This window comes from Heliconius melpomene, chromosome 20 (genome assembly GCF_056956725.1).
Source record: "Heliconius melpomene rosina isolate 202511_hmr_F chromosome 20, ASM5695672v1, whole genome shotgun sequence".
NCBI classification, from domain to species: domain Eukaryota; kingdom Metazoa; phylum Arthropoda; class Insecta; order Lepidoptera; family Nymphalidae; genus Heliconius; species Heliconius melpomene.
The window spans coordinates 8,609,050-8,623,868 of NC_140408.1; the positions used below are offsets into that span (position 1 = coordinate 8,609,050).

Genomic DNA, 14,819 nt, shown 5'->3' on the forward strand with positions numbered 1-14,819 from the left:
TGCCGAGATCGTACAGCTTAGCACTTAATCCTCTTTACCTGCTTCAAATCTGATATTATAAGATACTATAAATGAATGTATATAATTCATCAGTAGGTACTAACAATATAAGGGCGCGAGTTCAAATCCCGATACGTTCAATTTTTATACTTTTCCTAAATAAGTAAATGTCTACCTTTTTTACGTCATCCAATATATAACATTTGGTAAGTAATTCTGTTGTTTATCCAAAGTAAATACCTAGCAGCCCTAGATTTTGAGAAATTCTTGCAACTTCTACGATGGACCGATTTGGTTCAAAATAAAAGAATAGAAATTCAGCAAAAGTATTTTCACAAGTCAACCTAGTTGCTCTCGGATAAAAGTTTCAAGAGAATGAAAGAACTTATCTAATAAAAGGTAATATTAAGAAAGTTTGTACTCCTTTTTGATTTGCTTAAACTATTTTATTTTAGTTATCATTTATATTATTGATTGATATGTAGATTTATTCTGTCTGTCAAGATACTCCGCCCTCTACTTTCCGTCATAGTTCAAAATATTAAATCCACCAGTTCTTTTCACGTTTATTATTTTATTTATATTATATTTACTTACGTATTTCTCGTTATATTCCACCTTGTATCTAATAAATCTTAAATTAAATTATAAACTAAAACATTATCAAAGAATGTGATGCTTTCATACATTCTAATACTTCAAAACTTCAATTAGTCTAAAACACTCTAAATTGTTTTAATCAGGTCCCGGGGGCTGAAATGCAGAATGTTTCACTCTCATCTCGAAACTATTACCGAGAGTTATGCAGGAATTTATAAATGTATGAAGCTCAAAAACATTTTCGTAAAATAGCTAGCTGTTACATTTTAGATGCAGACAGATTTATTACCAACTTTTAATAAGTTTTTCTTAAAATTGTTATAGTAAATTGGAAACTTTATTTAGTATTTCTAATTTAAAACATGTATTCAGTATTTATTTATATTTATATTAAACATAAGCAGCTTCATGCTCTTTCCCGCATTGCAGGATAGGCAGAGAAACAGTGTTTAGATGCAACGTTCTCGACTTTTCACTCAATTTTCGAAACATTACGTGTTGAGTGGAGGAAACGGGGAGGAAATGATAATGATCCATCCCTCCAATTGGGATTGAAGGCACAATCGTCACGTTTGCAGTCAGACGCTGTACCGTTGCGCCAAGACAGCTTCAATATGAATTAAGCCTTATGTTAATGAGAGTAAAATATAAGAAAATATAATATAGTATAATATTGTCATAGGATGTCATGACACAAGTTGGACCCCGTTTCCATACGATGGTTAAAGATTCAAAACTTAGCCTTTGTACCAGATTCATATATTTTAAAATAGTAATTTTTATATAGCTATGAAATATTTTAATTATTATAAAAATAAAAAAAAAACATAGTTTTTTGTATGTAGTACACATACAATCAGATTTATGACAACCAAAATGATACTGCAGTAAAAAATCAATATGAATATGAATAGTACTTTTACTATCTTATCTTGTTGCTGATGTTAAATACAGATTGTTTGGAATATATCACAGTACTGTTACCACAGCTTATCTGTGTGAAATATCTACTTATTTTAATATATTTCTTTGTGGAAAAAAAACTCAATGAACAAAAAGGTTCATGATTTAAATAATGACTCTCTGTGTAGGAAAATAAAATATATTATTTGAAACTTTGACATTTTTCAGAAGTAACCTTTTTATACAGTTAAATAATGTGTATAGTTTTGGGTTCCGCCAATCACTACAAAAATATATATCTCTATTTGTAGATTTATATGTACATATAATTTTAGTCTATTTGAAAGTAAATGTAACAAAAATCTGTTATAGTTTTTCAAGTAAGTCATAAAAAGCTTAAAGAACCCTTGATAAAAGTATAGCGAATAAATATAAAAGTTAACAAAACTTCGAATAATGTTTTCTATCAAATACCTTCAACTATTCACGAGAAGGTTTCACCGCGTGTGAGTTACGACTTACGGGAAACGTGAGTAAATTATAACTGTAGTTTACAAAGATTTTTTTTCAGGAAGAACCTAATGTTAAAACAATCCGTCCTTCCAGTCCCTAACCAAATTCGAGACGTTGAGTGTTGAAAGACGTAACTCAACGCTGCACTCTGTCTTACAATAGCGAGGTTATGAAAACAATTCGGGGGTACCGTGTGGCAAACAACCGACACGTACAACAAACAGCCAAGTCAGCCACGTTTCTATAATAGCTTTTATGGCTGGTGGGATTTTGATTCTGGACCTCCTTTCTTCGATAGTAATTAAAACGCTCTAGCAATTAACTACTTCATATGTGAAAAATATTATAGTAAAAAATATTTCAATGAACAATAGCTAAAGAATATAAGAATAAATCAATGTTTTCAAAACAACAATCAAAATTGAATACTTAATAATATTTATTGTCAAATCGTAAAGGGAATTGTAATGTCGAGTGTTTATTGATGACGCCCATTCCTCAATGCAAGTAACTCGTACAATAACAATAGGGGAAGCTGGGAATAAATCATTAATAATATTTATTTGCTAAGCTACTTTATAACAAAGGTGTTTAAGGTAAGTGAATAGAAAACTGTCCTGGTTAATTATGGTTAGATACGATATCAATATTTCTTTATGTTTTAATTTTATATGAAAATTATAATTAATGAAACTTAAAAACACTTAAAAAAATTAAACTATCTATATTGTAAATTACAATTTTATTAAAAAATTAACAATTACTTAAAATTCTCCTGTTTCTTATAAAATAACAAATAAAATATGAATTATTTAATTAAGACATCAGGTTATATTAGTCGCCATAGAAATAATCTTGAAGCCTTCCCTCACGTTCGCAGTGACGTCAACCGGGGGTTTATCTCCAGCGATTATCCACGCAGATCCATTGCTGCCAGAGTTAATTACACCCATTATGCCTGCTACTGCTGATGTTACCCTGAGTGGAACGAACGCTGTATCAGATTTATGTACATCATGTATTTTGATTGATGTAGAAGTTTTAACAATATTTTTGTTTTGATATATCCTAGTTCCTGTTAATATTTACGAGTATAACGTGAAAGTTAGTGAGGATGAATGTTTGTTCTACTATCACGCAAAAAACTACTGAACGAATTTAGATGAAACTTATCAGTTACATTAGAATAACACATTATCTAAAATTTAGCTAAAAACGTTGTATAATCTATATATGTAAAATCGAAAGGTCACTCACTCATCACGAAATCTCAGAAACTACATGCTAGGAATCTCAAATTTTGCATAGGAGTTACTTATAGGACGTAGGTGCTCGCTAAGACGGGAATTTGCAATATTCGACTTCTAAGGGGTTGTTTTTGGGGTTGAAAGTTTGTATGAAACTTCGTTACAACAAATGCTAGGAGTCTCAAATTTTGCATGGACGTCACTTATAGGACGTAGGTAGTCATAGAGACAGAAATTAATAATAACGTAATTCACGCGGGCGAAGCCGCGGGTGGGCCGCTAGTTTAGTTATAATATAATAATAACCTAAAGCGGACGATGTAGGGAATAACGTAGAGCTCATATTTTTTATACAACGTGTATAATGTCGCATGTAATGAAATAGGGTTTCAGCCTTCAAGGACATTTCGTTATGTAACTTTGGCGAAAGCTTCCGGCCGCCGCCACCCTTGTTTTCTTAGTATAAAACGAGGGTGATCCGAAATGCCAGTCTTTGTTTAATATTGTCAAAAACTTGTTCAATCATTTGTATGTGGTTAGATTAATTGTTTAAATGAAAAACAATATGATTTAAACAATTCGTACTAATGTTACCGTAATAATTTAAAGAAATAAGGTTAAACTTTAAATGATTTCTAAATTTTATATATGTCTTTTTATAGGCGTATGCGAGGGGGGGATTTCTCATATATTATTTTACGTTCTTCTCTATTCACCCATATGTACTCGTATAACAGATAGCCGCTATCTTATAACGGAATACAAAGCCATAAAATACAAACATTTTTCAAAGAAGAATTGAAAATCGCAACATCTTTATAATTTATTGGTTCACAAACCCACTTTTACGCGTGTCACGTTTGGATATTGCATTGAATGGATGCAAAGTAATGTTTCGTGTTTTCCCTAGAACCGAGGATTCAGCTTTCGGTGTATCACAAACGAATTTAATTTCACAAATGTGACTACCCATAAAATGTGGAAATTGGAGCATTCCCGTTTGGAGCTCATGCATAATGCATGATCGACAACATTTCGACTCACCTGAAGTCGTTCGTTAAACTTCTGTACTATTTGTCTTTGTTCTAGCAATAATTAATAGTAGGTATTATACGTTTCATTCCTTTTTATAAAATATTATACATATATGTATATTAATAGATTATTATTAAAGTGCATTTTATTACTAAAGATTTACTGTATCATGGCATATATTAAGGCTATTATTTTCGTTTTAAAAATTATATAACTAAAATATCTTACCTAAAATAATATTTTATATTAAAATTTACTCTTAGCACATAAGGTGTATTTTCTTGACAAACATGAGACCAACCGACCTCAGTACACAGCCTAAGCAACTTCGTTTAATCGATAATCCTATTAACGCTACCTCTTCAAGTAAACACCTGTTACCTGAATACACACAAATTTAAAGACCCCTTGCCATTAATTACTAAGCATTTACAAGCAATTTGATACTAAAATGAATTATTTTACATATTTTGTCGACTGAAGTGACTCGCGTATATTGTAGAGTCGAAATTGTTATTTCAGTATCCGAGTATATTTCTTAATATTTGTTTTTATTATTGTATATTTCATTATTTTATTGAATACGTTGTTATGGATTACGATACAAGAACGTAGATACGTTAAAACTATATGAGATTTTCATAATTTAACCACTTGTACCATAACATTAAGTTAATTCAACTATTTATAGATTTTTTTTAAATAAATATAATTACTAAATTGTTAAATAAATTACCTCTGCCTTTCAGAAATTTCTAAAGCCATAATCTGTTCCTTATTGTAGTTATGCCTATGAAGTAAAGCAGTATCAGTGGGACCCAGGCATACTGTGACAATACGAACTCCAGTTCTTGCATACATTTCTTCAGTCTGAAAATATAAAAATCTAATAAGATTCACTTAAATAAAATATATCTTAGCACACCTAAGCTATTATTCGTGTATATTCGTTTAAGCAGAAGTATTTATTAATAGCGGTAAAACGTTAGATTTTTCCACACAGTAAATTTATTTAACATTTATTTTTTTAATACCTATCCAAAATAGAGCTAACAAAATGAAACCAATTAATTTCTACCAGTAACGATAACTAGAAAAATATATACTACAAATAAAATTCTTACAAGTATTATTTTAATTAAATTACAAGTATAGGTCGTGGAGGCGCGTTTCTCGTGAATGTAAAAGCGACATTTTGTGGATTCGATTCCTAGTCGGAGAATTAAATTATTTAATATTTTAATTTCCTCATTTTATTAACAAAACACAACGCGGCGATGAGTTACGCCACTCAACACACAATATCTGGAGAATTCGACGGAAATTGAGGAACGGAGGTGTCTTAGATTCCTTAGCTTCTTTCTAAGATACCTACCCTGCTATAAACATGGAAAAACATATATATTTACCGCAATTTGATTACTAAATTGTAACACAGCGAACTTTGTAGCAGAGTATACAGCAGGTGATTTCTGTTGAAGAGCCTCCACCGATGACATGTTCAGCACAATGCCGCCACGGCCTTCATTGTCCACCCTCATCAACTCTAACGCCTTTAATGTGCTGTTGATTGTTGCTGACTAAACAAATACACACATTTGTATGAGAACGTATTATTTTTGTTTTTAATTAATTTACGTTAGAAAATTATATAATTTTATTGATATTATATTTTAATATTTATTTTGCACAACTGTGTTTATTTTAGATAGAGATTGCTACCTCGGCAGTTGTGGGTTTGATTTCCAATCGGGGATGGGAATAAGACTCAGGGCATCGTTGAGTTCTGTTATTCAATGGACAATGGAATGTCTTGAAAAGTGAACTGGAAGTTGGTAATGGAGTGTCGCAACACTAGGTTTCCTCTCCTATTTGCGGGGCTTAGTGAGAATTTTTTGTAAATTCATCTAAATGAATCGTGACTCAGTACAAATTTATAATTAATAATAAATAATAAGCTTTGTAAAACAAAATAAAACTAAAAATAAAACCATTCAGCGATAAAACATTCCACAGAAACAAATAGAATTTCTCAAATAGAGCGCACACTACAAGTGATAGATGAACTTTATTGGAACATGTAAATCGATGTTTGTAGGTAGTCATTTAACATTGTATCGTTCCAATCGCAAATTCGATTCGCAAACTTCGCCTCCGTAGTACTTACTAAATTAACATCGACCGTTTTCTTGTCGAAGCCCTCCTCCACACCGATAACTGCAGCGTTGTTTATAACAGCATCAAGTCGTCTATACTTATCTATTACTTGCTTGTACGCTCTAGCAAGTTCTTCGTCGTTCGAAATGTCACATTTTATAAACTTGGCTTTTAAGGCACCGAAGTTGTTCAATAGTTCTACCTCCAAGCTTTCTCCTTCACGTTCCAATATGTCCAAGAAGGCGACGTGCTGTAATAATGAATTGTAGAATTCATTACGAAGTTTTATTAGGTTGCCCTAATTAACCTTTTTTACACAATTATGCTAAACGCTATATAAAATGTAAAACCAAACTTTTTATTATTATGATTTTTATTATAAGAAATTAAATTTTACTCAAGCGAAAAAATGTATAATATAAAAAGCTTACACTAGCATTTTGTATCAGGAGTCCTCTGACAAGACCTGCTCCAACACCTGCTGCCCCACCAGTCACTAATACCACTTTCCCTTTAACATTCCACGTCTCAACACCCTCCATTTTATTCACAACAGCAATATCATCACTAAAGAACTGACAAATTAAATATGACCAGGAAAATTTAGTCCAATAATACAATTTATCGAATGAAATATGCTGCGTAAACGAAACGATACGAAACTATCTATAGATAACTGAAATAGTTCCAATCTTTTCCGATAGGCATTCCTAACAATTTGGGCAGCCCGATGTTTCGAGCGTTATATATTATACTGATTATATTTACTTTGACTTTGACCGTATCAACAAGATTAGTGAGAGGCGTGGTGTTATCCTATTATGCGTTAATGTTTGTCTATCTGTCAATAATTGATGTGATGAAATAAATACATATTATTATGTAGAATAGCTCTTATATATGAAATTTTATTGTTTATGTCAATTAGTAATAATAGCAAAACATGTTATAAATAAACTATGAATGATAAGAAAACAACTCTTGTTTTTTTTTGCTATCTCTAATTATTTATAGATTAAAAAAATAATATCTGCATGTTTGTTGGCAAGTACATCACGATCGATATTAAATAATATATTATTGAACGCTGAAATATATAATATTATGCGCATATGAATTTTACCTAAAAATAAAAATAACACAGAAGAAAGAATTTTTAACATAGAATACAAAAATGACATACCTCCTATAAAATTACAATAAATATGCTTTGCTATCCTAATAGTTTAGGCTTATTTTCCACAAAGACAATAACCGAACAAAATTTATTAAAATTCATGGAGCTTGTAATTGCTTCTCAAAGGCATGTTACCATGAGCAATCTCAGTTCACGTGTAGTGGTCTCGAAACCAGCCTTTGCAGAACGTCTTCGAACACATTTGGTCAGGTATTGTTAAGGGACAAATGCCTCAATCTATTTTGCTAAATTGAATCATGGAATTATAATTGGTTCGACTTTGTATTACAATAATTACACCTTGAAATCTCAACGATATTCCGAGATAAATAGTCTCGACAAACGAACAGACAGCATCAAAGAGATCCCTATAAGGGTTCCGTTTTTGAGGTACGAAACCTTAAAAACATGTGCAACCATGAATGTTTATCCTATATCTTATAAAACAAAGTCGCTTTTTGTGTCTGTCTGAACTTTCTAACTCTTCTTCTTCTAAACCACCCAACGGATTTGGATGCGGTTTTCACCATTAGGTCGAGTATTTCTCAGGGAAGGTTTATATATAGTTTATTATTTGTACATTCTTATGTAAATTAACATAAATACGATAAATGTGTATAAAGTCCTACCCGCTGAGACACTTTGGCGCATGCGCTGCTTTAATGGTAAATACTACATGAAAAACATGTACTGGAGTATTGTTCCTCTTAATAAGATCTACAAAAAAGTCCGCGATGGCATATTCGTATCTTTTAAGAATAACGTGTAGTGATCATATTTCTGTCTAAAAACAGTAATTTCAATATAATTTTTATTCTGAGGGATATTTTTCCATAATGGTATTAATCCTTATCCTTTAAAATACTTTATTAAATTTCTACGTTAAAGGAAGATAAAATTTGCTTTTTAAACTATTTCGAAATTGCGAATAGTTTTAGAGAAAAACGCATTTAATTATTGACACATCACGCCGTTCACACATCAACTGTATCGAGTCAAGTTTCACTTATCCCTTACTCTCAGCATATAAATAAGTATATTAGTTACGTTGGCCATTTAATGTAGATCAAAACTGTTTTTTCTGTTTTTCATTTTAATAAGTACTGTAGAAGTTGTTACAATATCAAAAAATCCTTGCTGCGAAACGCGCCTCGCGACGTTATGCTTATACAAGCGAGTCCGCCGCGCCCGCCTGCCTTACACGCATCGGTGGTTCAGTGGTAGAATGCTCGCCTGCCACGCGGGCAGCCCGGGTTCAATTCCCGGCCAATGCATTCTATTTAATTTTCGTCACAGGCAGCCACGTAGTGCTTGCTTTTCATCAGGGACAGAATACCCTCTTCAGCATTAACCACAAGCTCGAAAAAAAAAAACCCGCCTGCCTTTATAGCAACGAAGATTTAGATGCGTTTGCACGTATTGGATAATTCGAGTTGAATGTATTATTTAATGTCATTTAACTATCTAAAAATAGTAATTTAAATATATTTTAATAAGTACTTGAAAAGATTAGTAGCAAAGATTTAAAATTACGGTACCTACTAAAAAATCCTTGCTGTGTAAAACAATTGGAAAATCCTTATTGAAACTACGAAAATGCGGGTTGCATTAGGGTTTAATTAATTTTTACATTATCTTAAGTGCCTTGCAAACATACATTATATGAATAATCCAGTAGTAAAAGCGGGCGAAGCCGCAATAGGGTCGCTAGTAATATAATAGAATGATAATATGTACCTATATCAGTAAAAAATATAACTAGAAAAATCTTCTTAACGACGACATATTATGCATATAGTGAAATTTAGTTTAGACATAAACATTAGTGCGAAGAAAGATTTTATCTGCTTATAATATTATTTCAAATTAACGAACACTTTTTACTAAGATAACTGTAAAAGTCCTATTGCTATTGTTACAGAGATAGGCTTCAATATATTTATTAAATGGTTTATGCCTACACCAAAACTGTTACATTTGCGTGGAGTTGATTGATTGCTATAATTTACTAAGTACGAATGTCGTTATCTGCTTCCAAACACATTAATTATTATGGTGATGTTTATTTCTATATATGTCTTTTACTTAATTAAATATTTAATTTCCTGGAGTGGGAATAGAACCCACAGCCCATAGCGTTTACAGTTGCACACTTGTGCCCCATCACCACGATTAGCCTTAATAGTTTTTTCTTTTATATGTATACATAATTTTCAATCTCCTATAAGTTTACAACATTATAAGCTAAATTTAATATAGATAGGTACGAGGTCAACATATTTTCGAAAATTACGTTACTCGCTATCATCTTCATTGTTACATGACCGGTGGAGGGTCACTTGATCGAAATATAACAAGCTATCGAACGTCTATTTAGAAACGCAATTTAGGGTAAAATGAAAGCTTAATATTTTATAAAGGCCGTTTTGGTGCTGGAGCGTAAGGGTGCGACTACAAACACGAGGGTTGTGAGTTCGATGCCTACTTGAGAGAATGAAATATTTTATATTTTCATTATTGCTTGCTTGCCTTAATTCGCCCTGGTAAATCTAAAACTGCCTTTGATTTTTATCTTTTTGTAAAAAACTTAATTTAACCTGTCGTATTTATCCAAACTAAACGAATTTCAAAATAAATCATTATTTTATTACTCTGTCTGTTATTGGTTTCCGTACCTCAAAAAGAACCTTTATAGAGTCACTTTTATAATTCGTTTGTCCCTCTCTCAAGACCATTGATCTCGAGATCGCGTAGAAAGAAATTTATTTAAGTCAGGTCTACGGTCTTTTGAAACAAAACCAACCTATATGATACTTCCCGTAGATCTACAGTTGTGAAATCTGCACGTAGTGAGAATTTATATAACAAATTAAAGAAAATATAAAAAAAAAAAATAGGTATTTCTTAGAAAAAAAAAAACTTAAGTTTGTCAATTATAATCGTCGGATTATTGAAACCTATTAACTATGAAACCTATTAGCTATTATGAATAATCATTCAGTCATTAGATATAAATTTAATTTGTTTGCACGGCGTTCAGGTTCAGGAAAATTCGGCGAAAAGAAGGGAGCTGAGTGTCTTAACACTAGGCTCTCTCTGCCTACTGAAGTTGAAAAAAGAAACCTATTACAATATTTTACATTCCTCTATAATATAAAACATTTAAAGCATATTCAACACAGAAAACGAAATTTATTCCAAAAACCCACGAAACTCCCAGAATAAGGAGACAGGTGACTAATATTGTAAGGGATATATTCCGTCATACCCGCTCTGTTCGTGTGGAAAATACAGCTTCAACGCCAGACACTTTACTGCCTTTGATAAAATTTAAATGTGCTCGTATAAGATGTGGCATTTCAATTTGCAACGAAATTCTAGATGAGATATGTAAGCTAACATTTGTTTTGAGCAATGCTCGTTTTAATTTAACATGTAAATTGGAATGGAATTAAGGATTACGACTTTACGAGTTGCTTCTTTTGGTGCTCTTTATTTGGAATTAATTAAATTTTTTTATAATTATGATAATATGTTTTCATTTTGACATAAAAAATGGAAAAATTTAATTTCTTAATATTAGTTTCTTATATCTTGATATCGTCGCGGACTAGCATGCTAACATGGTAGTTTTGGATTCGATTCACAAGAGGCGAAAAATGAAAAGTATATAGTAATTAATATTAATATATTGACAAATAAAAAAAAACAATTATTTGTAAATATAATTGTAAAGAGAATATACTCTCTTTAAATATAGTGTTTCTTTTATGATACCAGTCAGCTGTCTATAATTAATTGACAGCCACGGAAGGAATAAAAGAGTGAATACGTGTGAAAACAAAAGCAACATAAGAAAATAATAAATAATCATTAATTGCTATAAACCAAAGCAGAATGGGTAAAGGTAAAAGATAAAAGATAGAGAGACGAAAAATGAACTGTAATTGTCGTTTCTCTAATTTACAGGTAACTTGCAACGTTTGTACATATTGTAATTATAGTTATAATAATGTTCTACTCTAATTTACAGAGAAACGAATTTAGTTAATTCATTCCAATCATCCAAACAAATCCAATCCAATATATTTAATTTTATCACCAATAACTTCTAGCTTGTTGTAATCTCAACCAAAACTTTAATCTTAGTTGGTCTTTTGTACAGTATATAATACAGTACTGTTTAAACTGCACTGCAGATAGCATTATACAGCGATCAGTTATTCATGACGTCACCTCGCCTGACGGTTATTATTATCAACATTGGGCGAGCTGGCGGCGAAATGATGAGGCAAAAGAAGGAAAATATTAAAAACATTTTGCATTGTAATGAGAAAAAATATTTTTATTTTCATACTTATTTTGTCTTCACATATTTTTTGCGTTTTGTGGTGGTAAGCAACATTTTACTCTATGCTTACCTCCTTCCATTTTACACATAACAGAGTAGGCGGAGGGAACCTGGGTTAACCACACTAGGTCTTGACACTAAAGACATTCCGTTCTCATTTATACACTTCCTTTCCCCACTTTCCGCCGAATTCTGGAGGCATTGTGTGTTGAGTGGCGGAATTTAACAATAGGTTCCCTTTGCCTATCCTGCTGTGTGCTGGATACAACATGAAGCTGATTTATTTTTAATTTTTGATATAGTAATAAATTTTATAATAGTAACAGTTTATGTAAGAATTCCATTCTCCCTTTCTCTCTTATTTGGTCTTTATGTTTCAACATAACTTTTAATAGAATTGCCGCATTCAGTCATTGTTTCTAATCCACGTGTCTCCGGCAATTTGTGTACGTGATGAGAGTCAGGTTGCAAACAACGTCTCCCTTGTCTAATCAGATCTAGGAAACATTCATATTTGGAATTAAATCAAATACTTTTGTATACATTATAAATTATCTGTATATAATAAAAAGCAATACTACAGTATGAAGTGTGAATCTAGAATTAAACAATCCGTTCTCCACTCTTCACTTAATTTTCCAGACATTGTATTGAATTACAGAATACAATACCACTTTATCTACCAATGCAGACATAGGAAAATAATTTAAATATAATCATTATCATGATTCCGACATATTGCTATAACTTTTTTCTATTTATGAACCCAATTAAATAAAATAAACTGCATTTAAATCGGTTACGCCATTACTGAGATTAGCGTGCACAAACGCACAGACAAATAGACAAAAGAAAAAAAAATATTGTTTTGATAATTTAAGTTCTAATTCTCTATAATTTAATTTGTCCACAGATTTTATTCGATAGCTTTACTCTCGGACGGTTCACTTCCTTCACTGACGATGGCTGTCCAGACGGCTATATGCAAATACAAGAGGCGAGTCGGCCACAAGTGGGAGGCTCGTGGTGCGGAACATCATGGGGTCCTTCAATTTACTACAGCGAAACGAAATCAATTACTTTAATAATACGCTTATTACATTTATCAAAGGAACAAAATAATTATAATTTTGATTTTCGTATGGCGTACAAGGTCTTGAGGAAAGAGTATGCGACGGTCAGATATGGGGGAACGCCGCCATCAGGTAACTCTTTCTTTTTTTTCAACAAAATTACATATTATAATATTTGTTAGCTATGCAGTTATATAATAAATGTATATGGCTTTATAACTATATCCTACGATTAATCCTACTATATACGATATCAAAATGCTTCACACCGTGTAAACTCTTTAATTCTATATATTTTTTTAGAAAATTTGCGAATTTCCTCACATTTTTCTTCAATAAGCCTAATAGCATCTAATATCATAAATATATCATAAGAAAAACTCCTATTTCTAATAAGCATTACTTTCAGAGCGCCCGTTTTTCAAACTAAGGCCAATGTTATATCCCGTAAACATATCACGTGAAGATACGAACGTTGGGAGGACGACAAAAACTCCGGAGTATTACCTCGGGGATTTGATCTCGGGGACTTATTGCTCTCGGATCTTTAGTGACTGCGATCGTAAAAACTGTAGATTACAGTCACCTAACTTTCCCGGAGTATACCCAAGGAACCTGACTTGTTACTATGCTGTACGCCAACACGAGGTCCCTCAAGGGAAACATGCTTTGATCGTGGTTAAGCAACCAAATGGCCAGTTGGTTTCAATCAGGAGTCAAAAAGCACTTTACGCTCCTTCCCAAAATGATAGAGAGAACAATGGTAGAGAGTTAAAATTTTGGCAAGAGTGCGATGAGGTCCAAGATTACGTGACAGTGTATGATGGGTATACAACCAGAGATCCGGTTGTACTAAGGTTTTGTGGCGGAGGTGTATCAGTTCCGGAAGCAATATCTAGCGGACCAGAGTTGCTTGTGGAATTCACCACATCTCCCTTTGGAACATTTCTACAGCCTGCAACATTGCAATCACTGCATGGATTCCAATTAGAAGTCGAAGTAAGCCTTTAATTTTTTTTATTGTGACTAAAAAATTGAAAGCAAACGTTTACAGATAGTATTGCCTGTCGCTAGTCAATATATCTTGAAAATATCAAACGAAATATTTCTTTTTAAGAGCTCAGTTTACTAAACGAGAAAGTCAGGTAAATATTAAATAACTGCTCCTACGGATCTTTCATTGAAATATTCTATGTAATAATACTTAAAGGTTACTTGAACGTACTGTAAAAAATTGGAGCAAACATTAAATGAAATATAGAGCATTGTTAAAAAGCAAATTAAAAAGCAAAGCAAATACATTGTTTTCATTTGCTATCGGATATTGGAAGAAACCAATAGAAGATAGCCTCAAAGACAATCTATTATCATTAGGGCAGCTAGGTCGGTTGATACGTGCAAGCCGGATATAATGTCGTTAAGCCAACAACGATTGAGCTTTCCTGGAGCTTTTATTACGGTATTACGTAAGCCTTAAATGAGATTAAACTTTTTACCTTTTCAAGGCAATTTCATTTTTATCGATATACTTTTAATATGAAACATTTAATAAGTATATTAATAAGAAGCTTATTTACTTGCTAACGTTGATTCTTATAAATATGTTGTATATATGTTAATTATGTATTTTTTTCTTATTGAAATAAAACTAGCATTATTTTCATCAAATAATATTAATAATAATGTTAATTGAAAGAACTGCTATAACCTACCTAATTTCTCAGAATACACGCGACCTAGAAAGGAAAATAAATGAATTATAA

General features: G+C 31.9%; 2 protein-coding genes across 2 annotated transcripts in view; one reads left to right on the plus strand and one right to left on the minus strand.

Annotated features, from left to right (window-relative positions):
- LOC146527839 (uncharacterized) overlaps positions 1–14,819 on the plus strand; it is a 106,708-nt gene that overhangs the window by 82,432 nt on the left and 9,457 nt on the right. Inside the window, exons 4-5 of the mRNA XM_085204057.1 lie at positions 12,897–13,188; positions 13,466–14,055. Of these exons, the coding sequence (XP_085060183.1) occupies positions 12,897–13,188; positions 13,466–14,055 (882 nt within the window). The remainder of the gene's footprint in view (positions 1–12,896; positions 13,189–13,465; positions 14,056–14,819) is intronic.
- Positions 2,794–7,207, minus strand: LOC146527840 (15-hydroxyprostaglandin dehydrogenase [NAD(+)]-like). The gene is made up of 5 exons (XM_085204912.1): positions 6,887–7,207; positions 6,466–6,705; positions 5,708–5,878; positions 5,035–5,168; positions 2,794–2,994 (listed from the first exon to the last, which is right to left on the minus strand). The coding sequence occupies exons 1-5, from the start codon at positions 6,995–6,997 to the stop codon at positions 2,841–2,843; spliced, it is 810 nt and encodes a 269-aa protein (XP_085061038.1). The 5' UTR covers positions 6,998–7,207; the 3' UTR covers positions 2,794–2,840.